The 21,456-nt window shown below is 43.8% G+C and overlaps 1 protein-coding gene across 7 annotated transcripts in view; it reads right to left on the bottom strand.

Annotated features, from left to right (window-relative positions):
* The window catches only part of PISD (phosphatidylserine decarboxylase), a 24,427-nt gene extending 2,971 nt beyond the window's left edge, over positions 1–21,456 (bottom strand). The window contains exons 1-9 of one of the 7 annotated variants that reach the window (XM_079322237.1): positions 21,367–21,437; positions 18,351–18,445; positions 14,399–14,574; positions 6,235–6,456; positions 4,285–4,450; positions 2,092–2,328; positions 1,825–1,963; positions 977–1,123; positions 83–243 (exon numbers count right to left, since the gene is read on the bottom strand). In XM_079322237.1, the coding sequence (XP_079178363.1) occupies positions 83–243; positions 977–1,123; positions 1,825–1,963; positions 2,092–2,328; positions 4,285–4,450; positions 6,235–6,356 (972 nt within the window). In that variant the 5' untranslated portion in view covers positions 6,357–6,456; positions 14,399–14,574; positions 18,351–18,445; positions 21,367–21,437. Of the gene's footprint in view, positions 1–82; positions 244–976; positions 1,124–1,824; positions 1,964–2,091; positions 2,329–4,284; positions 4,451–6,040; positions 6,457–10,498; positions 10,611–14,398; positions 14,575–15,080; positions 15,102–18,350; positions 18,446–21,366 lie in introns of those variants that run through there. The other 6 variants (XM_079322235.1, XM_079322234.1, XM_079322233.1 and 3 more) reach the window with 6 other exon arrangements.

Below are 21,456 nucleotides of genomic sequence, written 5' to 3'. Positions count from 1 at the left end.
GATTTTTTTTTTTTTAATTTTGTTATGCTACACCAACCTCAACCATGAACACCAGAAAGGTGCCTGCTATGATCCTGCTCACCTGGTCAAAGTAGATGCGGATGGAGCCCACGTTTGTTGCTCCTACAGCTGTCAGTGAGAAAAAGCCATGTTTCCAGTCACCTGTAAGGACAACCCGTTCATTGTGGCAGAACAGTTCCTTAATCCAGCGAGCAACTCCAGGATTGACAGACATCAGGGAGCCTGAAGAAGTGAGAAAATACTCAGGTTAGGTTGTCTGGTTTGTAGCAATATTGTAATGTCATTCAGATGGTGTTTTCAGTATAACTGGAGCTGATCCAGTAAACAACTTTGTCAGTTATTTGTAGGAAGAGAGGCAAGTGCCAGGCAGAGCAAATGAAAGAGAAGTCTGTGCTGAAAACAAAGGGGTCACAGAAGGATGTGTGTGGTGGGTCAATCTCTCTCTCATGGTATTTGAAACCAAATCCAAATACTTAGGTTTTTGCTAGATACCAAGAAGTAAAATATTTTTATCTGCAAAAACATCCAATCCCAGCTCCAGTAGTGTAACTGTTCAGTTGCATTTTCTTTGCCAAGCACCAGCAGGGATTATACTTTAGGTTACTGTTTGGTGTGATCTGCAGAACTATCTGTAATTCAGGTGCAAACTTGAATAAACAGTTTGCAAACTGAATAAAAGTGGGAACAAATCAAGTCAGCATGCATCAAGGGATACTTCAAAAAGAACTCAAATAGTTTGAATACAATATTACTGTTTTCACCATTTATATGTGATTTGCTCTGGTAAACTACACAGCTGCAAAACTCATTAGTGTTTGAGACAAATCACTTTTCTACCATTATCTGTGATTTTACTGTACAGCTTCTGCAGTGGTGTGTCTCATTCTGCAGTGGCTCACAGCAGTGCTTCCCTCCATAGCTTATCTGCAGTTGTTTCCTAGGAACAGAAACCAACCTGGGAAATGCCGTCGGTGTGACACTGTCCAGTCCGTGGGCGAGTGGAAGCAGTGATAATCCCCTGGTGCAAGGTAAATTACACAGTGGTAGAGCTCATTCCCCTCCTTTGTGACCAGTTGCTGCTGAAAAGAGTTACCAGCTGGAGCTGCAGGGAAAGGAAGGGGTTAAAGATATTCCTCCTGAAGTCACCTACCATAGCCAGGCAGTCTACGTCAGAGGCAGTGCAATAGCAGAGGAATAAATGCAGCCCACATGGATTGGTGAGACTACAAAAACAGGCATTTCACCCAGGAATCTAATACTTCCAAGTGTTCCTTTCCCTTTACAAGAAAATTAGATCCTGGGTTGTTTCAGTCACTGTGAAAATTTTCTTTTGAAGTTTTTCCTTCAGCAGAAACTGAAATCCAGTACAATGGAATTTTTTAAGAGCAGAATTTGTGAGGAGTCCTCTAAGTCATTAGAGGGGCAATGCTTGAGCATGGATCTTGTTAAGGAGCAGCTTATCCAGTTTTTGCTAGCCAGTGCTTGGGCCCATTTCAGTGTGACAGCAGGAATGCTGCACCCATGGTATAACAACACATCTTGGACTCAATTGTAGGAACCAAGCAACTCAGTTCAGATAATCACAATGAGTCTGGCATGATTATATAAAGCCATTGGTGAGAAAGAGAAGAACTGGAAGAGTGACATGGGTACCCGCAAATAAAACAAACCAAAAATCAGACCTGCTTTTGTTTTTGACAATGCAAGAAAATGTTACTTTCTTTTCATCTCTCTTAGTCTCATGACGTCTGAGAAGACTGAAAGGACACAGCAAACTAAATGCGAATCTGACACAGAACTCACCCTGACTAAAATGCATTTCCTCTGTGGAGATGCGAGGTCCCAAGAAAGATTCCAGAGAATAAGTAACTCCTTTTACTTGCTCCACTTCACAATTTTTTACTTGTCCAAAATTAAGGATCTTTCCATCAGAGGGGCTAATCTACAGCAAAGAGAAAAACAAAGAGAAACCATTAGCAGTTCATTCATTGCCCATGAAGCAGTGGCACTCCTCTGGAGGCTGAGGGCAGATGGCAGTGCTGGCTGGAGCCCTCCCTCCCTTTCACTCACCACACTGTGCACACAGCAGACCGGCCGTGCCTGCGGTTTCAGCTTCCTGCGGAAGAACTCGCTGAGGTTCCTGTAGTGATGCAGATCCTCCACAGCTGCCTCCTTCATGTTCACCCCGAAGGTCCAGATGTACAGGCTGTACACCGGCTTCCGCAGCCACGTGGGCAGCTCCACCTGGTTCAGGCGACCCCAGGCTCGCGACAGCAGCCGAGTTGGGACCGACTTGTACAGGGCCACCTGCAGGAGCAATTGCAGCAGGTCAGTGTCCCCACGGATGCTTTCCTACATCTCTAATAACACAGGAAGGATCAAACTGTTCCTGCAAACCCCTCCTTTGAATTCATGAGTTACAAATAGTCTTTAAGGCAGCGAAGTTTACATTGCACTTCATCCTCATTCCCTCCATTCTGGCGAGAGTAGACAAGAGAATGGATGGAACTTAATATAACTTTAAAGTGAGGCCAGAATTTCCACTCCCTTGCAGGCTGAAGCTCCACATTGAAGTTACTGGAAACTGCCCAATGTGAGGCTTACAGAAAAGAGACATTGCACATATTCAAGTAGAATGCTAATCAGAAAGGCTTAACATTACCAATGTATAAATTTTTGTGAAAAACCAAATGAAAATTGACTGGAAAATAACTTCTCAGTGTTGGATGACAAGCTCCTCAGATGCAGCTACTACTGAGGGTATTTCCCACAGCCAGTACTGTGTGGTGCACGTCTAATGACACAAGTACCATCAAAGAAATGTACCTACTGGATGCAGCTGCACAGGAATAAATTTATACCAGCCTTACTCCTCTCACAACAGTGAGAGCTGCTAATTGCAAGAATATAAAGTGTCTTTATTTCTGCACCAAAGCCCAAGTTTTAGCAAGGAAAACAAATGAAACAGTTGGCAAGAGGTATCTGCTGTTGATGGAAGTGGACAGATGACAACATCTTTCTGTTGATAATTCCAGCAGACAGCTCTTCTGGGGTTTGTGGTACTTGCTGTCAGCCAGGAAGCTCACATGGCTATGATGTAACTGGGGGGAGCTGGGGAATATGGACCAAGGGAACTGAACACTCTGAAACTAGTTTTGCAAAGGAAGTGGTGATCTGCTGACTCGTGCTGTGTTTTTCAACAGCTACATTCAGCTTGCAGCTAAAACTTGTTTTTTTTCTTAGTGAGAGTCATCATTTATTCTCAATCATATCCTTCATGATTAAGTCTTGCAAAACACAGGCATAAATACAAAGAGAAGTTCACACTGGCTCCATCATATCAAATACAGCAAATTGAGATTTCATTTACAGATCACCATTCTGTGTACATATAGGGATATTTCAGAAAGGAAGTACCAACATAATTTTACTTCAGATAAAACCTTCTAAATGAACAGTACTTTAGGTTATACAAGCTGAAATACTGAAGAAAAATATGTTGCCATTTTATTTGGCATGCCCTGTATTAATTTTTAAAAATTAACTGCTGTTTTCCACCAACACAGAAAATGTACATGCAACTATAATATTACACAAATGGTCAAAAATGCTATTTCCTAGCAGCCCCTTCTCTTCAAAGAAGCCTGGCTTTCAAGTTGATGGGATCAAACAGAACAGATGTTCAATGAAATAGGCTTAAGAATGGCAATTTTGTTCCTGTTTGCAATCAAAATACTTACTTGGTTGGCTTCTGAAATTGCATGATTTGTGGGGAGAATTACTATGTACAAGGCATCCCATCCTCTGCTCTCAGCAGTGTCAGAGCACAGATTTGCATATCATTTGGACATGCTGGACTACAAATACTCAATGAACTTAAGGAACAAACCCTCTCAGTGCAAAAACAAAAACCAAGAGACCATTTCAATGGGACCAGGAAAAGGAACTTGCCAAGAGGTTTGGTCTTGCCTTAGCCCCGATACTGTGAGGTGACTGAACTCCTTCAGAAGTTTCTGTTGACTTTCCTTCCCTGACTGTTAGAGGATAAAGTAATTCTCTGCTCCTGAACAAGCCACTTATTTGTGAGGCAATTGATCAACACAACCACGAACAGTAAAAACAAAACAGAAGCATGAATTGCACCTCTGCTTTCACACCAGTGATCACTAGGCTGTCCTGCATGAAGCCACTCTCCCCCCAGCTGCTGGCAGCTCCTCCAGGACACAGCTCCCAGATGTGCACACGAGACCTGCTCACACTTACCCTGCTCATAGGCCTCCATCCCACTCTGGTCAAGGGTTTAAGAGCACCGAAAGGCAGAAGGTAATAGAGAATAGTCAGAGGCCAAGAACGGAGTTTCAGAGCAGGCCTAGACATACAGCTCAGCTGGCCCAACCTTCGCCGCAGGGCCAGCTGGGGGAATTGCAACCTGAAAGATTACACACACAACATCAGAGGGTCAGGCATCTCAGCTGCAGAGCTGCCAGCTTCTGGCAGCTGCGCTGAGTTACTCTGCTAAATGCTTCTTAATTGCTGATGCTACAAGTCTTTACTCCTTTCTTTTGATCAGTTCTTTCCCATCCCAAAATAGAATAACAGTTTATCTAAAAAACAAAAGTTCTGTCCAAATAATGGCATTCATTCTCACATGTCACATTTTATGAATGACACCCTCAAAAATTAAAGATAAGACCAGTTTCCAGGTCTTAAAGCCTTCACTGAGTATCCTGGTTCTGAATAGGGAACGTGGACAAAACCAGTATTCCTAGTACTGCACAACAATCTAGTCTCCATAGCACAATAATCAACGCCCCTGCTTCATAACCAGCTGCATCTCTGATTTTTTTTTTTGTTATTTGGCTGTCCTGACTGAGAGGGATCTCATTTTGCAAAAAGGCCATGGGGAGAAGTTGATCTTCTAACTCTCACAGGGAAAAGCTACTCAGTTTCTTAGCAGAGGACAGATATCAAGGGCCTCAGTTCAGACCCTTGCAGGAGGTCTGGATGCAAAACCTTTCAGGTCCCCATTTATTCTTTGGCTTCTACTAATGAAAAAAACTGGCATTTCCAAGGTAACATTATCAAATGGAAATCAGTCTACCTGAGGGCAAACTGTTCAAATGTCTGACTGAACTCCTGGCTAGAGCCTGTTGTGCAACCAGGACACAGCGATGTGCGCACACAGACTCAAGTGGCACAGCTCACTCTCTCAAGGGATTCTCTGACAGGAAGGAGGAACTACAAAATACTGCGTATGTATTTCCAAGATGGAAAGAAGCTGAGAATTTAGAAGGTAATTTTCTTGCTAACTAGTTCTTTTCAGAACTTGGATCAGAATTAAAATATCAGGCAGACAGGTATAACTGTCACCACTTTGGGATGAAAGATGGTGCTTTTGGCTCAGAGATGTTTTTTCTACAGTGAACACAACTTCTTTCCCCTTAAGAACTAATAAATAAACAGAGAATGATCTAATGCAACAAGGGAAAAGAACCCTGAGCAGAAGTGCTGTCTTAGCAGAGCTAATGCCAGCTTCTCAGCAGGAGGTGGGACTGACTCGACATGGGAATAGGAAGGGACACTTCACATTCTCCCTCCCATCCCTACCACCCAGCAGTCTGCAAGGACTGGCGGGCCAGGAGCCGGGTTGGGTCCTGTTCTCCCCCTCCTGCTGCTCTCCCCCCCTTCACTGCAGTCGCTCCTGGACCAATCCCTGCAGAGCTGCATCGCTCTGGAGCCCTCGGGCTTCTCACTGCCTTGGCCTGGTTTCAGAGCGGCCCTCAACTAATTTTTCCATTCTCCTAGTGATGGAGAGAAGGAAAAGAATGAAAGCTTCCCCATTCCCCTTGTCATAGAACAGCATGCCCTTCTCTGCCAATGCAATGTATAAGGAGCTTTATAGTAATTAGGCCAAACAAAAGCTTCGCAGATGGCTCCCGTTCCTTCTGCCCAGAAACCCTCCCAGCCTCCCTCCCGCTTCAGCCACCATTCCTGCAAAGCAGAAAATACTGAACAGTACCTGAAACGAGTTCTCCTACTTGGTGTCCCACTGGCAGAGCCAGCGGGGCCTGGACTCTGCAGCTGTGGGTGCTGGTCCCCGGCACAGCTGCTGCTGCCGCCGTTCCCTGAACGCAGCCTCCGGACATGAATTTTAACTTTGCGGAGGTTGTAGCAAGAGGGTGGAGGGTTAGATAAAGCTTTGTAGCATCTCACCATTTCCCTGTGTGGAGCTCTGGTCCCTGCAGGGTGTTTGACTGACACATCGTCAGGGTGACGGCTCTTGCAAGGCTCAGTCTTTTTTCCTCTACCTCTCTTTCCTTTGCTTGCTCCGGCATAGGAGAGAGGACACGGCGTCACAGTTCCTAAATCCCCCGCTGGTTTGTCTCTGGATTCCCTCTCTGTATCCCACTTGAATCTCTGCTACGAGGGTTGCAGCTATTGCAAACAAACAGGCATTGTGTCACATTTCAATATCCCACTACAAAGCCGACTCTGCACACCATAAAAACGAGCTGTCCATATGAGCAGTCCTTGCTTCTTGCTAGTCCGGGTGGCCATTGAAACCCAACTCCCCAAAAAACACCCTGCAGTGTGTCCCAGGCTGCTGGGCAGCGAGGCACTAGTGCAAGGAGCAGCCAGCTGGCCCTGCACAGCTCATCCCAGCGCCAGCCTGAATGCAAAGCTAGGAGGAGGAGTGAGGCGGAGAGGAGGAGGAGGAGGAGGAGGAGATAACTCCCAGCTTCAATTCTGCACTGCAGCAGCTGCTGCTAAGAGTTCTGGACTGGGCACCAAAAATCCTTTCCTGCTCTTACTGTCCAGCTTGTAAAGAACAAAACAGAACAGAAAGGAATGTCTTTTTATTTTACAACCCTAGCCAGACACAAACATCTATCTGTGGAAATCTCCTTCCATCTCAAAATACTCGCTTAAGGAAACAGGTAATGGACATTCTTCTACAAATAACTACATACATACAAAATAAGCCAGTTTTAGGGCCATCTTGAGAACTGGGTATAAAAGAAGTGTTATGTGTCTATTATGGAACTTTCAGTACTGCCACAGTTTTTATGCCCAGTAGAACTAAAATACAAAACAGGAGTAAAGGAAACTGTTTTAATTTTTAAAGACCAAAGGCCGCAGTGTTTCTATCTAAGCATTCTAAATATAAAGAGAAATTTCTCTCTTTAACCCTACAGAACACAGATTTTTTTGAATCTCCTGTGACTGGGTTGGGATTGTTAAGTGAGCCCTGGTTCAAAAAGTGGAAGTCAGATATATGTCACCTCAAGATTAAACCAAATACTCAAAACAGTTTTGGAGCTGACTGTAGTAGCTCTATTTCACTTCTGCTTTCTACTAAATCTGGGTTGAGAACAAACAAAAAACCCCTCCTTGTTTCCAAAGCCTTCTAAGCACCATGAAAACTTTGTGGCTAACAGAGTAGATCAAAAAGAGCACTATTGCTCTGATTGAGGGAAAGGCTGTATTGTAATAGGGATAAGGAGGAGGACCAGCAGGAAAAGCTAGAATTAACTAGCTAACAGCATCCCAGTCAGGCCTCAAAAGGAAAATAGTCAAGCAGTAATTGTGTATTTTGATTGGCCTTCAACTACAGATACTCCCTCTGGAGATCCTGCATTTTTCTCAGGAAGAAAACTTCTTTATGGTATTCTGTGTGTCAGGAAGTTCCAAGACCTGTGGGCATGTTAAGCTGAATTTTAACAACAGCATATTTTTAAAAACCCCAGCTAATTGAAAGAAGGGAAATTCAAGATGAATGAAAGCATTCAAAGCATACTCCTTCCTCCCTGAGCTTTGTGCCAACTCTTTTTGTTTTCCTATTTAAAATATCATTTAGTCTTTCTCTGGCTGGCACAAGAAACTCCTACACAACAAAAACGATGCCATCTGTATCGTAAAGTGCTGAAAGCAGTTAGCCAAAATCATATCAAAATTCAAAGAAAAGCAACAAGGAGCACAGGGGAGCTACTTCTCAATTCAGCAGGAAGTGAAATTAGAAATTGCCACCAGTAAATACTTAATTTTGAACAGCACCAAGCTAAATCGACATTGTTTCAAAAAAAAAACTTCATCAGACCAAGACAAAATTATTTTTCACAGTGAACATGTGTGTTCACAGAACTGTGGGGAGAGTTTGTTTGGCACTGGTGCAGCTGGGCAGGAGTGGCAGAGCAGCCAGCCCAGCAGCTCCTGCAGCCAGCATAGAACCCTGCTCCCCATCCCATCTCCTCCTGTGCAACCTTCACCCTTGCAGAGACACAGCAAACACACGTCTTGTCACACTCAGTGCTCTTCCCTTCAGGATAAGGCAGGTAACCCAAGAGCTCTTCCAGTAAAATTCAGTTTTATTCCTCAAAACACTTCCAAGGAATTATTATATTTCTGACTGAGTAACCATGATTCTATGGAAGCATGTACCCAGCCAAACAGCTGACCTGCTCCCTAAAAAAATCCAGACACTGAAATGTTCTACAGCCTGATGCAGTGGGTAGTACCACCCTTCAGTCCAAAACGCATGGGGCAAGAGAGATTCCTCTCCAGGAAGGAAAGAGCACAAGTGTTAAAAGCTTTTTTCCTCCACTTCTTAAAAATACTCTATTGAGTAAGAAGTTTCTTTTAAGTTCTGTTCTACTCCCCTTGGTACATTCACCAGGATGCCAATTCCTGGGTACTGCTGAGATGCTGACATGCCTGGCCAGTGGCCATCCCTGCTGTGGCTGCCCCAGAAGTAACATACAGTTCCTACAGTGTAAGAAAGCTGGAATGAAAAAATCCACCCTGAGTTTACCTGCTTTCCATGGGGAAAGGAACAAGAACTGCTCATCAAACAGCTCATGACAGAGGAACTCATATAATGGCATCTCAACTGCTGGATGATCTCTTGGGATGCAGACAGTGTCCACAGCCTGTGTCATCACCAGCTCATGGAAAAACCTTTAAAATGTTTGGTTTGTAGGGGTTGCACACCATTACCAAACTCCCTCACCTGTCTGAACTCACCCAGAATCCACGCTGGGAAAATAAAGCAGCAGTTACCAGCAGGTATCGATGCAGAGAGAATTATTATCTGACAGGGAACTGCTAATCTGCCAGCTATGCAAAACTCTTCTATTCTGTCAACTCAAATAAGCATCAAATCCAGCGACCTCTTTTAATTACTTGTCAAATAGTGAACTACTCCAGTCCTTCTCTCAAGTTTTAAAAAAGGACACAGCAAGGCAGTTGCACCAAAGACTAATATTCAACTGAACTTCAAACCTGAAGCCTCGGTTTTAAACCATAAGCATGAATCATTAGGCTTGGAATGTGCTGGTCAGTGCTCAAAGCCCTCTGGTGAAACTTTCTACATTTGGTGACAGAACTACTGTTTAAAAAATGCACCGAATGCATCCCAGTGCTGTAGTCAAGCGCCAGCAAAAGCCGCGCTCTCGCGGCCAGGGCGCGGTGCTCGGAACCATTGTTAAAGTCCCGTTCCTTTCCCAGCAGTAACTGTTTAACATCACACGCGTCATCCTGCTCCCACCCAACCTCCGCAGGCGGCCCGGCAGGACAAACACTGCACACTCCACACCCAGGCAGGAGCTCCCGAACTCCGAGAGCACAACACTACTGCCCTGATGCCGTTGGGAAAGCTGAGCGCACGCCGAGCGTCTGCAAGGCCAGGGCAGTGCCGGGCAGCGCCTTCGGCCCCGCTCCTCCGGGAGTTTTCCAACGGGAGCGCTCTCGGCGGGTTTACCAGCGGGGCTAAGGGAACGTGCCGTGCTCCGCTGCATCCACCCGTACTGCTGAATTCTTCAGTCTCATTTGAAAAAGCCTTTCTAGATATTTTCTCTTCGTGTAGTAGGAAAAAACCTTTTTATTGTTTTCCCCTAGCTTTACAATGCTGTTTCAGTTGCTTTTTATAAATAGAGCAGGGAGAAAAAGTAATATATTAGGATAGCCTAACTTCATGACTGGGTTCTGAATTCTGTGCAAAAAGCCTGATAAAGTCTCAAAGATCTTCTGTGAAGCAAGGAGATAAAGCTTTATCTATTTTACAGTGAAATGAAATTTGATGGCACCCTTTTAAAACTTCGTAGTAGTAATTTCCAATTAATGTTTTACAACAACACTCCCCAGTACCGCCCCCTACTATCGCCCCATTATTTTAGCTTAACGTACCGGTAAAGCAAACTCTCAGCTCCATAAAAGATCTCTAAAGGAAGCACAAGCCGCGTTACATCCTCCCCACAGAGCAGCACCCGGCGGAAGCTGCGCAAAAGCTCCGGCGGCTCCTCGGCCCCCTGCCCTCCCCCTCGGAACTCCGATAAGGCTGATCCAGCAGACTCATTCTGTTTAAATCTCCTCAAAGATTACTCAGGAGTCGACTTTGGAACATCACATTCCAGCAAGCCAGAGTGAATCAACCCTTGGTCGCCAACCCTCGCACATCTGCCCTGCGGTCCATAGCCCTTACCTGATGCCCAGGGAAGTTTCCTTGGTCCCAGCTTTCCGCCTTCAATCGCCGAAATACGACACCGACCCTTCCATTCAAAGCAGTTTTCAGACACATGAACAAAAGTCCAGCGGACCCCCCCACCCAATCGCGCCGCAGCCATCCCGCCCCCGGGGCTCCTTCCCCGGCCGGGCAGGGAGCGGCTGCGGCCGCAGAGCAGCCCAGCCCGGCAGCTCCGCACCTACCCGTGGCCGCTGCCCCGATCCCCGCTGCCCGATCCCCGCTCCCGGCCGCGCTCCGCTCGCTGGGGCCGGCCCGGCCCAGCCTTAAGGAAGCGGCGCGGCCCCTGCCCCGCCTCGCCTCCAGCCACTGGCGCTGCTCGGCGGCTCCTTCCCGCAGCGCCCCGGCCCCTTCGGAGGAGGAGCCAGGGCAGCACGAACGCGAACGGACCGGAGGAGTCCGGAACACGGCGACGGCCCGAGGGATAAGGGGCTGCCCTGGGACGGTCGGGCACTCCTGGGGTCAGCGCTCAGCTTCCCAAGAGTCGCTGGCCCGGACGACGGGGAAGGAGACTCGTCGGGGAGCAAGGCACCCGAGCGGACTGTGTGCATTGCTCAGCTTCCCGGAGACAGCTTGCCACCGCGTGTCCTGGAGCGGGAACACAATCCCACACAGACACTAGCAGCCAAAGCAGCAAAGTGTGCTCCAGTCGCACAAACTGCTTCCCAACGTTCTGATAAACGGCTTCATAAGCCCAGCAAGACGCTCAGGAAGCTGCTCAGGCAGTTGCAGTAGACAGAACAGATCTATCTAGTCAAAAACTCTTCCCACTGTTTGGATTTTAAAAACCCCACAAACCCAAAATGATTTTACTTGGTTCAATTTTCCAGGACAATCGAGAAAAACATTTACACCATCACACCCTTTACACAATTTGATGCTCTTTCAAGAGCACTTGTCACTGGTTTTAACATTTTCTGACTATCTTTCTTGTGTATTTTAGCCCATTTTACATGGATTTTTTTTTTTATAATTTCATATATGCTCCAATAAAACTCCAAGCATCAGAATCTGAGAGCAAGAATGAGGAATAAGAGACCAACTTTGGGAGATTATATTTCTTCCAAAGTTGGATTAAAAAAAAATCTGATATTCTTCCATTAATAGCTCTTTCCCGAACTTGAAACACACCTCTTAGCATAATACTAAATGCCTCCTCAGGGCCAAGAAAAGCACCTTCTGACTTGTACTGCCTAAGAGCTCCAGTATCCTTTGTTACATAAATACAAGCACTTCCTGACATCAGTAGGAAAGGCTGTGTTGTTCTTACCTCCAAGAATCCAAATCCTAAAGCTACACTCAAGTGCTTTCCTGGCAAATTAAGTTGCTTTTAAAAACTGGCCCGTGACAATAAGCTGCAGTTTGAACACTTCCAGAGACGTTTACTGTGCTTTCCTGGCACGTGTCACTCCAACATACACTGCTTTTTCCTTATACACAACAGAACAAACTACAGGAGCAAAGGCCACCTAGAAGTTCCACTCTCAAAACTCTGATTCATCTGATCACACTTTTCCTACAAACTCCTCCTCTGGCCAAGGTTTCCCACAGTAATTCTTTGATCCTGTATCAACAGCTGCCCTGGTGCCCAGGTAAGGAGAAGCAAAATGCCTGTAGTTACCATATGAATGGCATGCCATGCATGCAGATCTCAGCCAGGAAATGTTCTGTGACAGCAAAGATTTCGAACAATAAGCTTCCATCCATCTGATAAACATCTACCTGTCTCCCTCCAAGCTCTCTGCTTTACCTCATCTAATTAAATGAAAGCTGATCCCCACTGGTATTCACTGCAGGAGACACTAAGGCGTTAATCAGCTCAAGCTATTAGCGACAGAATGTCTCTAAGAAAATTACACAAAGAAAAGGTCTGTGCTTAAAGAAATAATAGTTCTGTCTTTCCCTGTGGAGAAACTTAAGAAACACTTGACTTGCACCAGATTAATTTCCCCCTCCCATTCTTTTATGAAGCTCAAGCAAAACAAAACCACACAGAAGTGCACATCCTCTGTAATTCACTCAAAATGTTGGACACCTCAAAGAGGATCCCAGCATGTACCTCTGCTACAGGGAGAGCATCCCTGCCAGCTCTACAGGGTGAGGATTACCCATTTAATATATGTCTTCTGCTCAGAAGCAGGGGAATCTGCCTTACACCCAGAGCTGGCAGGTGGAAGATGGTCCACATTCCCCCAGGAACATGAGGCTGGAACTGTGGAATCAACACCTCAGAGCAGCAGGCTCAGCAGTGAGGGCACATGCACCAGTTTCTTGTTCTGTATTACTCCTTCAAAGCCCATTCAATCACACTTGGTCTCTCTTATGCAAAGGCTTATTCTGCCCTAAAAACAAGACAACACCCCCCTTCCACACTCCTTAGTGCATCCAGTGATGCAAAAAAAAACGGGGGAAGCAAGGAGAGGAGCCAGTCCAAGCATCAGCCCATAACACAAAGGAAAATGACTGGTCAGCAAAAAACCCCACTTCACTTTACAATAAAAAGGAACAACACAGCTTTTATTTTTCTTGAATCCTTCATTGTTTGGAATATTGCTTGCAATGCCTGACTACAGTTTCTCTTTCTGCTCATAGCTATTGAGTTTCCTTTTCCTCCCACAGAAGTATTCAACAGAATTTAAATGCATCAGGAAGGACTAGGACGTTTTGTTAGTGTCTCCTACTAGAGTCTGGTGCATTTGAGGCCCTGCTTATCAGTTTGAAAATCTTTGTGTTTCCCCACAGTAAAAACCAGATCCTTTAGAGCTGTTTCATCAAAAGCAATACTCCTAGCTTCACCAAATAATAACCAACTGGCGTATCAGTATAATGACAGAAGGCAAATGCAATAAGAGAATTACCCAATTTCATACCAAAAGGTATGAACAATAACAAAAGAATATTTGTTTTCAAGTATCAAAATTGAATTGACATTGATTTGTTAAATAATACTCTGTGGATACTTACCAGTTCTTTTTTAATCAGAACCCATTTGAAACAAATTTCAGCAGAAAAATAATATACAGAAGACATATTTACAGACAGATTCCTCAGGAGTTATCACAGGCTAAGCTGTTAGCATCTGGACTGTCTGGATCATATCTGATTTGGGTCACTACTGAAAATGAATTTAGGGAATCCAGCCTAGTCCCCCACAGGCATGTGTACAAATCACTCACACACTGCCAGTGTGCTCAGGAATGCAAAGAAACCTTCGTGTCAAAGGTCACACTGAAGCATCTCCTACACAGCCTTACAATCCTAGAATCTTTAACTCCTTGCCTTCAGACTGAAGCAGGTACTCACCTGGCTGTTTGGAAGAATACCAAATATATATTTTAAACTGTCCAATGGAGCTGTACAATATACTTAATATTTCAAAGGCAATACAGCAGTTACAGGAAGTCATGAAGTATCTCTTACTTCAATACTGCAATGGGTATTTGACCTATGAATTTGATACACACACACTGCAATTCCACAGTAATTTCTCAACTCCTTGGAATCCAAAAAGGAAAAACAAAAATCCCTCAGCATCAAGAGGAATTACAGATGTAAGTGTTACCTATGAAAAAAAATCTTGCTGTATATTCATACAAGAAACAGGTATATTTTTATTAAGCAGGCATTAATTCCATCTCACCTTTCTTGTAAAGTACATATGGTGTCAACCACACTAAAAGATGGAAGAGTTGTTGGCAGCTTCAGCCAAAATGAGTTACTAAAGTGACAGAAATTTTAGTTCCATGAGTTGTCAAGAATATGTTGTCTTGGTAGAGGCAAATTAAAGACTCCTGTGTTGAAATGGAAGCAAAGGAGCTTCGCATCAAATGTGTTGAAGTAAAATTGTCCCAAGTTTCTTACCTCCCATTCACTTGCAAGCTTCACAGGCACCTCTATGCCCCTCTTCTCCAGCTGCTCCAACTTGTAATCCTCATATTTTCTATATCCTGCATAACCTCCACCTGTAGCTACCAGAATATGGAAGGGCCGCAGGCGGAAGACTTGTCCCACTGGAGCAGTGTGAAGCTTCTTCCTGTCTGTAACAGAAAAAATCCCAGACTTCAGGAAAGAGAACAGCTATGCAATAAAGAGAAAGCAACTCTGCAATGAGGGATATGAGTGTGGATGATGAAAATGTGGCTAGAAAATAAATCTGACAGAGAAGGTAAGTACAGATGCTCCTGAGTACTCCAGTTATTTCAGTTTACCAAGTTACTGTAACTCAACTGACCAACACTTGGTCATCTGTGGTTTTAATCTCATCCCCATCCCTGCCCCACCACACACTTCCAACATTCTTCTCCCCAAAAAACATATAAATTGTTCTCCCTGAAAGCCCTGTGAAGAAATACATAAAATTAGTGTCTGACAGCACTATCATACTTCCCAGCTGTGAGAATGTTGGCACTATGTGGAACAGTCATCTGCTGGGGAACAATCTGTACTACTGTGAAGCTTTGTGCTTTTCAGTTAGTAAAGCTTCTACTGCAGTTAGGGAATCCCCAGACTGTACAGCTAACTGAAGAGGGAAGGAAATGATGACCTGTTTTAGAGTAGGCTAGGGAACATGAAAACAGGCCCACTCCTGCAGTAACACAAGTCGCCACGTGAAGCAAAGAGACGTGTAGTATTATATCTGGTTTTCACTGAGTAACTACCAAGCTCCTCCCGAGTCCAGCCCCGCAGTCATTGTGAGATACAAGGACGCTGTGCGGTCTCCAGGCAACACACCAAGCATGGGGCGGGCACAGCCGTGGGCTTATTTCCCTTCCAAAATCTTCAGAGAAAAGACATCCAGGGCTCAGTCACTATTAGACTGTGCTGCTCCTGTCTGCCAGTCGGTCAGAAGTTCTCAGCAATGAGAACCAGCCACTACCTGACAGAAAATGCCCAGAACCAATTCTTGATACTGATTGCTGTCATTTCCATAGCAATCATTAACTTGGATGCACCAGAATCAAACTCAATGAACTTTATCTTGCTCCATCAAAGTCAGGCTTCTTAGGATTTGACTATGAAAGGATGCATTAGCAACTAAAAGAATTCAGTCAACACCAACTCTAGTTCTAGGCACACATAGAGACAAAGCAAAATTGTTTTAATGTCTGGACAGTTTAAGTTCTGAGGAATTGAGTAGATTAGAAGCATTCAGCCATGATGCTGCAAAAAATGCCAAATAAAAGTAATTCTTGTCCACATTTTGTTAATTTGTTAATGTTTCTTTATAATTTCTTTCCTACACTTGTGATTTAAAATATTGCTTAAACTATATATCCTAAATGCATCATAAAACAAAACCAGCTTTGTCCCTCCTTAAAAAAAAAAAAAAAAAAAAAGTATTTTCTTTTCTGGGGGAGAAAACCAAACTCAATAAACAAACAAGACAGCAACTACACTTATAGTTAAGATTCTAAAAGTTATTCTTTCCTAAAGAACAATGCTCAGTGAAGGAGAGGGATCATTTAGAAGAGCTGAATGTTTAAAAGGACAGACTTATTTGAATTTACAAAGACTCTACAACCTTTCAACTTTGCATCACTACTACAACAGAAATGTCTGTATACAGCCAGTGATACTCTTTAGCCCTAAAGCCTTCAACTCCCTTCCACCACATCTTTGGTTCTAGCTTAGCAAAGCTGCTCAGCTATTTCAGCAGTTTCACAAATTCCCAAACCAAAAGCCCTCAGCAGGAACAGCTCTTTCTGGTTTGGATCCAGAGAGAGGCAGTTTCTGCTTCAAGAGCATTGATTACTCCCATGTGAACATTTCTCTTCCTGTAACAGTGACCAAACCATTGGTGTTCCACAACCCACAGCAAACACAACTTAAGCTGTTGATAAATGAAGAGCTGACTTTTCCCCATCTCCAGTATTATTGAAACAGCACTTCTGTAACTGGTTTCCAAAACATTATCATTGCAAAGGCATTCAACATACCACTGTTAAGCTTTTTTCCCTGACAAAATAATATTCCACACCTTTCAAACATAAGTGGAATTCACACAAGTTTACAAATTCTAGGACAACACCACCAGTTACTGATTCTGGCAACAGATCCAGGTTTAGGCAGCTGGCACTGCTTAGATTTGAGCTGAACATTGTGTTCTCTAATGATGCTACTGCTGCTCCCTGAAAGCAGCATGAAAATATGTGGAGAGCTCAGACCTTGGCACAAGAGTCACCAGAAACAAGTTCAGGGCAGGAGGAAAAAGATGCAGGACTGTCAATGTACTAAAAACATTTTTAGATACTACCCAAAATCTGAAGTCCTCACAGATAAAGCAAACATCTCCCAGAATTCTCTTAAAAACTGAGTATATTCAGCAAATGAGAATAAAAAATTACTAACAGTTTCCTTCTCTGGAACAGGTGAAGGAGACACATTCCCTCAGAAATGCTGGAAAACTCAGGATGAGAGAGGAAACTGAATAATGGCAGGAGTGCTCTAGTTTATGCAGTTAGATGCAGTAACACAAATGCTGCTTAATTACTCTGAACAAATCAAGAACTTATTCTAGGACATGACACAAACACTTAGAAGAGACCATCATAAGGGGTAGAGAGAAAATTAGAGAAGACATTAGAATTATGTCATTTCCTTTCTAATGACATAATGTGCAAATCATCTAGATCTAAATCCAAATCAGAATCTGAAATATCAATGAATTTAAAAATATCAGGCTAAAAAGCTGATTTGTCAAAACCCGAAGCTAATTTTGACTAAAACGACCTTTTCTTCCTTGTGATTAACAACTTTGCATTGTCTCAGCTTCCAAGATTCTTTTTTCTGTAATGACTTTGATTTATAAACAACAAAGAACTGCTGTCTCTCTTCATCTGTGTAAGCATATTTTTCAATAATGAAATAGCCATATGTGATATGCCAGAGAAAGCATTTGGACACTTTGGGACACTTTGGGAGTTAACACAAAGAAAGGATTTTAGAAAAAGGGACCAATAGCTCAGTTGGCAAGGAAACAAAAATTGAAGACTATTATTTGTGATAAGTTTACAAATATTTCTTAGAAACAAACAATAATATTTGATCTTCACAGCATTACCCAGCTACAGAAACACCAAGTGCCATTTTAACCAAGTCCTAAACATTTAATGTAAACCTACTCTGATTTCCTGATCTATTAAAATGAGAAGTACAGATTGAAATATAAAAGGATATTTATATCTTTTCTTTCTTATAGGCCTTTTAAACTCCTGAAATCTGAATCTCTCAGACTTTTCAAGATGAACACCTGAGAAGAGCAGCACTACAAAGCAGGTAATACAGTTGCATAAATATGCATATTTTTGATGTTGCCCTTCTCAGTCAGTCACTTCAGTAGGTGTGGAAAGTAGACAAATTATTGCTCATCAAGTTTATGTAAGTGAGTTTGTTTTTTGTTGTTTTTTTTTTAATGTAAAACCCTGTCCTAACATGAATCTTTCTGATAAATTATACTATGTTTTTAAAAAAATATTTTTTGAACTCTAGACTCCTGAGAAAATTAAAGTGCAGAAATTAATCAAGAAACATAAACCTATGGCTAACAGGTTTTAATTTGCTATACAGGAATCATCTTCACTAGAAAAAGTTTCAGATGCTTTGTGAAGTTTGAAAGCAACAAACAACAACTGATAATGAATCTTATGAAAAAGGTAAATACACTTCTTCTACTATGACAAAACATAATTTGCAAGCCTATGTCTAAGGAAATGCCATGAATTGGTCTTTGATGTTGCACTCCCACTCCTTTCATTTCAAGAAATCCATCTTCCCCAATATGAGACCACAATTTGCCTAACTTTGAGTTACTTACCACTGAAAAATGTCCTGGAAGGAGGCTGCTTCCACAGGACTCCAGCTCTAACACACAGGTTCCTATGCACCAGCAAGTTACAGCTGCACAGCAAACTGCAAATACAACAAACAACAAGTGGCTGCTTAAGTATGAATGTTTAATAATGCAGATGTCAGCAGTTCAGTAACAGGGAAAAGACTGCTCAAATTATCATAAAATTTCCACTAAGCCTCGTCCCTTCTGGTCTACTCCTTTCCTAAAAAAACCTGAAAATCCAACTGCTCCTGCAAGTATTTATTTAATGATGCATCTTTATATTTTTTTTTAATTAACAAATATTGACATGCTTCTCTCAGGCTGTTGTAACAGTGATACTTTTCTGAGCATTGTAGATGCTGATCTTGCCAATAGCCCTTTGCAGGCAACTATTTATGTTGTCAGCATGTTCTGTATCCTGGCCTGTTTGGAGCTCTAAAGTGCAAATGGGGTGGTAAATTTTTATAATTATTGTTTAGTACTTGGGATTATTCCACCTCCACTGGGCTGCTACAACTGTGTCATTTAAGAACCTACTACAACAGCAACTGTCTAGAGAGACATTTAGGATTTGGTTCATGATTTTACTTTACCATCCTGGTGGGAAGGAGGAGGAGTACATAGAGAAGTTTTGGTTTCTATGAAGAACTAATGGCATTTATTAAACCAAGTGGTGTAGCTGAAAAAGTAAAAAGGCTGCCAGGCATAGCAGGTCTTCCTTAGGATTTACCTTACCACTCTGTTCACTGGTGAACTGCAGTGACAGTGGTTCTGCCCCTCTGAAAATACACAAAATAGACTTGGAACTGACCAATTTAGAGAGAAAGTTCAGCCAGGACTTCTTGTGTGTTTAATATATCATATTTAATTTCATGTTTATAATAAATCTGACAGGAATCATCCAGTTGTACAAGAACTGCTCAGAGTCTGTATAAGCATGTTTAAACAAGTATTTGACTGTGGCCTGGCAACATCCTGCTGTCAGACAGGATCACTGGGAGCAGAGGGACAGTGTTCTCATCCCAACAGGCTCAGGTCCTTAGGAAGAACCAGATCTCTGTGCAACCTGCTCTTTCTCAGGAGGCAATGCCACAGCTGCTATGTCTTCATCTGCCCTCTGGCCTTTCATCTTCTTGATCAGATACGTGGAGGACACAATTACTCCAGTAGCTTACAAGCTATTGCATCATTCGGGGCCATTCAATCTCAGGAAGTGATTATTAAGAATTTAAAGACTTAAATTTAGGTGTCTACAGTCCCTTTATTTCAAAGAACAATCTACAAATAGCAGAGTTCTTGTCTAGAAGTCACATCATTATGCCAGCATATACTTGGTAACTATACTTTAACATTAGCCAAGGACCAACAGCTAAAGTTTTCTCTTATCCACACAGCAACAGCGTCAGAATATCTCACTCTGCCCTTTAGCTTCTTTAAAATCACTCTCTACTAAAATCCCTCTATTAACCCAAACGTTAATGTAACCAAACGACAGGACAGACCCTCCCCAAGCCCCAGATTCCTGTAACTATGTGCTAAACATGCCCCTCTACTGCATCATCTCCCAGGATGTCATTTCCTTGGCAAGACAGAAACTTGCCCATTGCTGCAGAACCTGTATGTTCTAGAGAGCAACACACTGTAATTGTCATGAACAATGAGGTCACCTGATGCTCTTGGGTCATACAAATTACACTAATTTGTGGATTTACAAGGCCTGTTTTACAACATATTAAAACACTTGGGATAAAAAGAGCACTTGCTCATCAGTAAGCTGGGAGCCTGTGGCATATTTCCAAATGATTCAAAAAATAAAGAACTAATCGAATTAACATTAGACTTTACTTCACCAGAAGAGTTTTCAAATCCTAAAAAGCAATGGAAAAAATATTAAAACTTAACTGCAGCCTAAAGCATTAGTATTTGAGACATTTATTAGCTTTCCTACATAATAGTCTATACAAAAATGCTCAGTCAGAACAGAACGAGTTGTGTTCACAGGAGCACCCGGAGCTGCTGAGGCAGGGCAGGGCACCTGGGACTTGGTACTTCCTCAGACAGTGGAAGGACACAACACCCAGCCCTAAGCTCTTACCAAAATTCTCTGTGGTGTCCAACACTGGAAAATCAGTCTCCACCTTACTCTGAAATCAGCCTAAAACCAGGCAAAGACAGCAAAACTAAACAGTCGCACCTTCCCTGCTCCTGACAGCCTGACCTTGATGGGTACGAATGCCTGTGGGAGTATCCACTCCCTGCCTCTCCCACCCGACTGGAGGCTGATGGAGAAGGAACTGCAAGGAATTCCAAGGAACTTCAGCCCCTCTGTGTCTTCAGCCATCTCTGGACGAGGGACAACACTGTGCTGCCAGCACTGAGGCCGAGGGTAACGAAACACTCTGTGCACAAGGTATTTCCTCCAGGTTTGGAGAGAGAAGGGGGAATACGGGGACTGTGTGTTCTATCCAAAACAGAGAACCGTGGCCGAGAAACAACATTCATTAATGTGTTTGGTTGCTATGAAAAGCACAACCTGTAAGAGGATATCTCCTGTAGAGGAGTGTCAGTGCCCGGCCAGGTGCTTCTCCTCACAGCCACCCCCCGAGATTGCGTAACCCGAGGGGCTGTGGCTGCCCCCATCCACCGACTCCTGAGTACTTACACACTGACAGCTACACACTGCAAAGCAGTCAAAACTACACAAGGCCACACGCTTCTCGTTCTTGAAATACGTAAACCCCTTATCTTCCTTTCCAGCTTGGATAAGGAGGGCAAGGCTCCTCACACATGCCAAGGGCAGGGCCAAGGCTGCAGAGAAAGCTGCACTCACCCCGGCAGGGAAACGTCAGCGAACGAGGGAGAAGAGAAGGGGGCGGCTGCGGCCCCCGGCCCGGCTCCTCCTCCCCCGCGGGGTGCCGGCTGTCAGGGCTGCCGGGGCCGGACAATGACAGTGACAACGACAGTGACAGCCACAACCCCAGCCCCGCCGTGCCCGTACCTGCTCCGTGCCGCGGCCGCCGCCATCTTCCCACGCCGCCGCCGCCGCGTCCTCTGCCGCGTACCGCGCGCGAGGGCGGGAACCGCGCGG

This window comes from Erithacus rubecula, assembly GCF_903797595.1.
Source record: "Erithacus rubecula genome assembly, chromosome: 19".
Taxonomy (NCBI): domain Eukaryota; kingdom Metazoa; phylum Chordata; class Aves; order Passeriformes; family Muscicapidae; genus Erithacus; species Erithacus rubecula.
The sequence above is the reverse complement of the archived record's forward strand: the minus strand, read 5'-3'. Positions and strand labels throughout refer to the sequence as shown.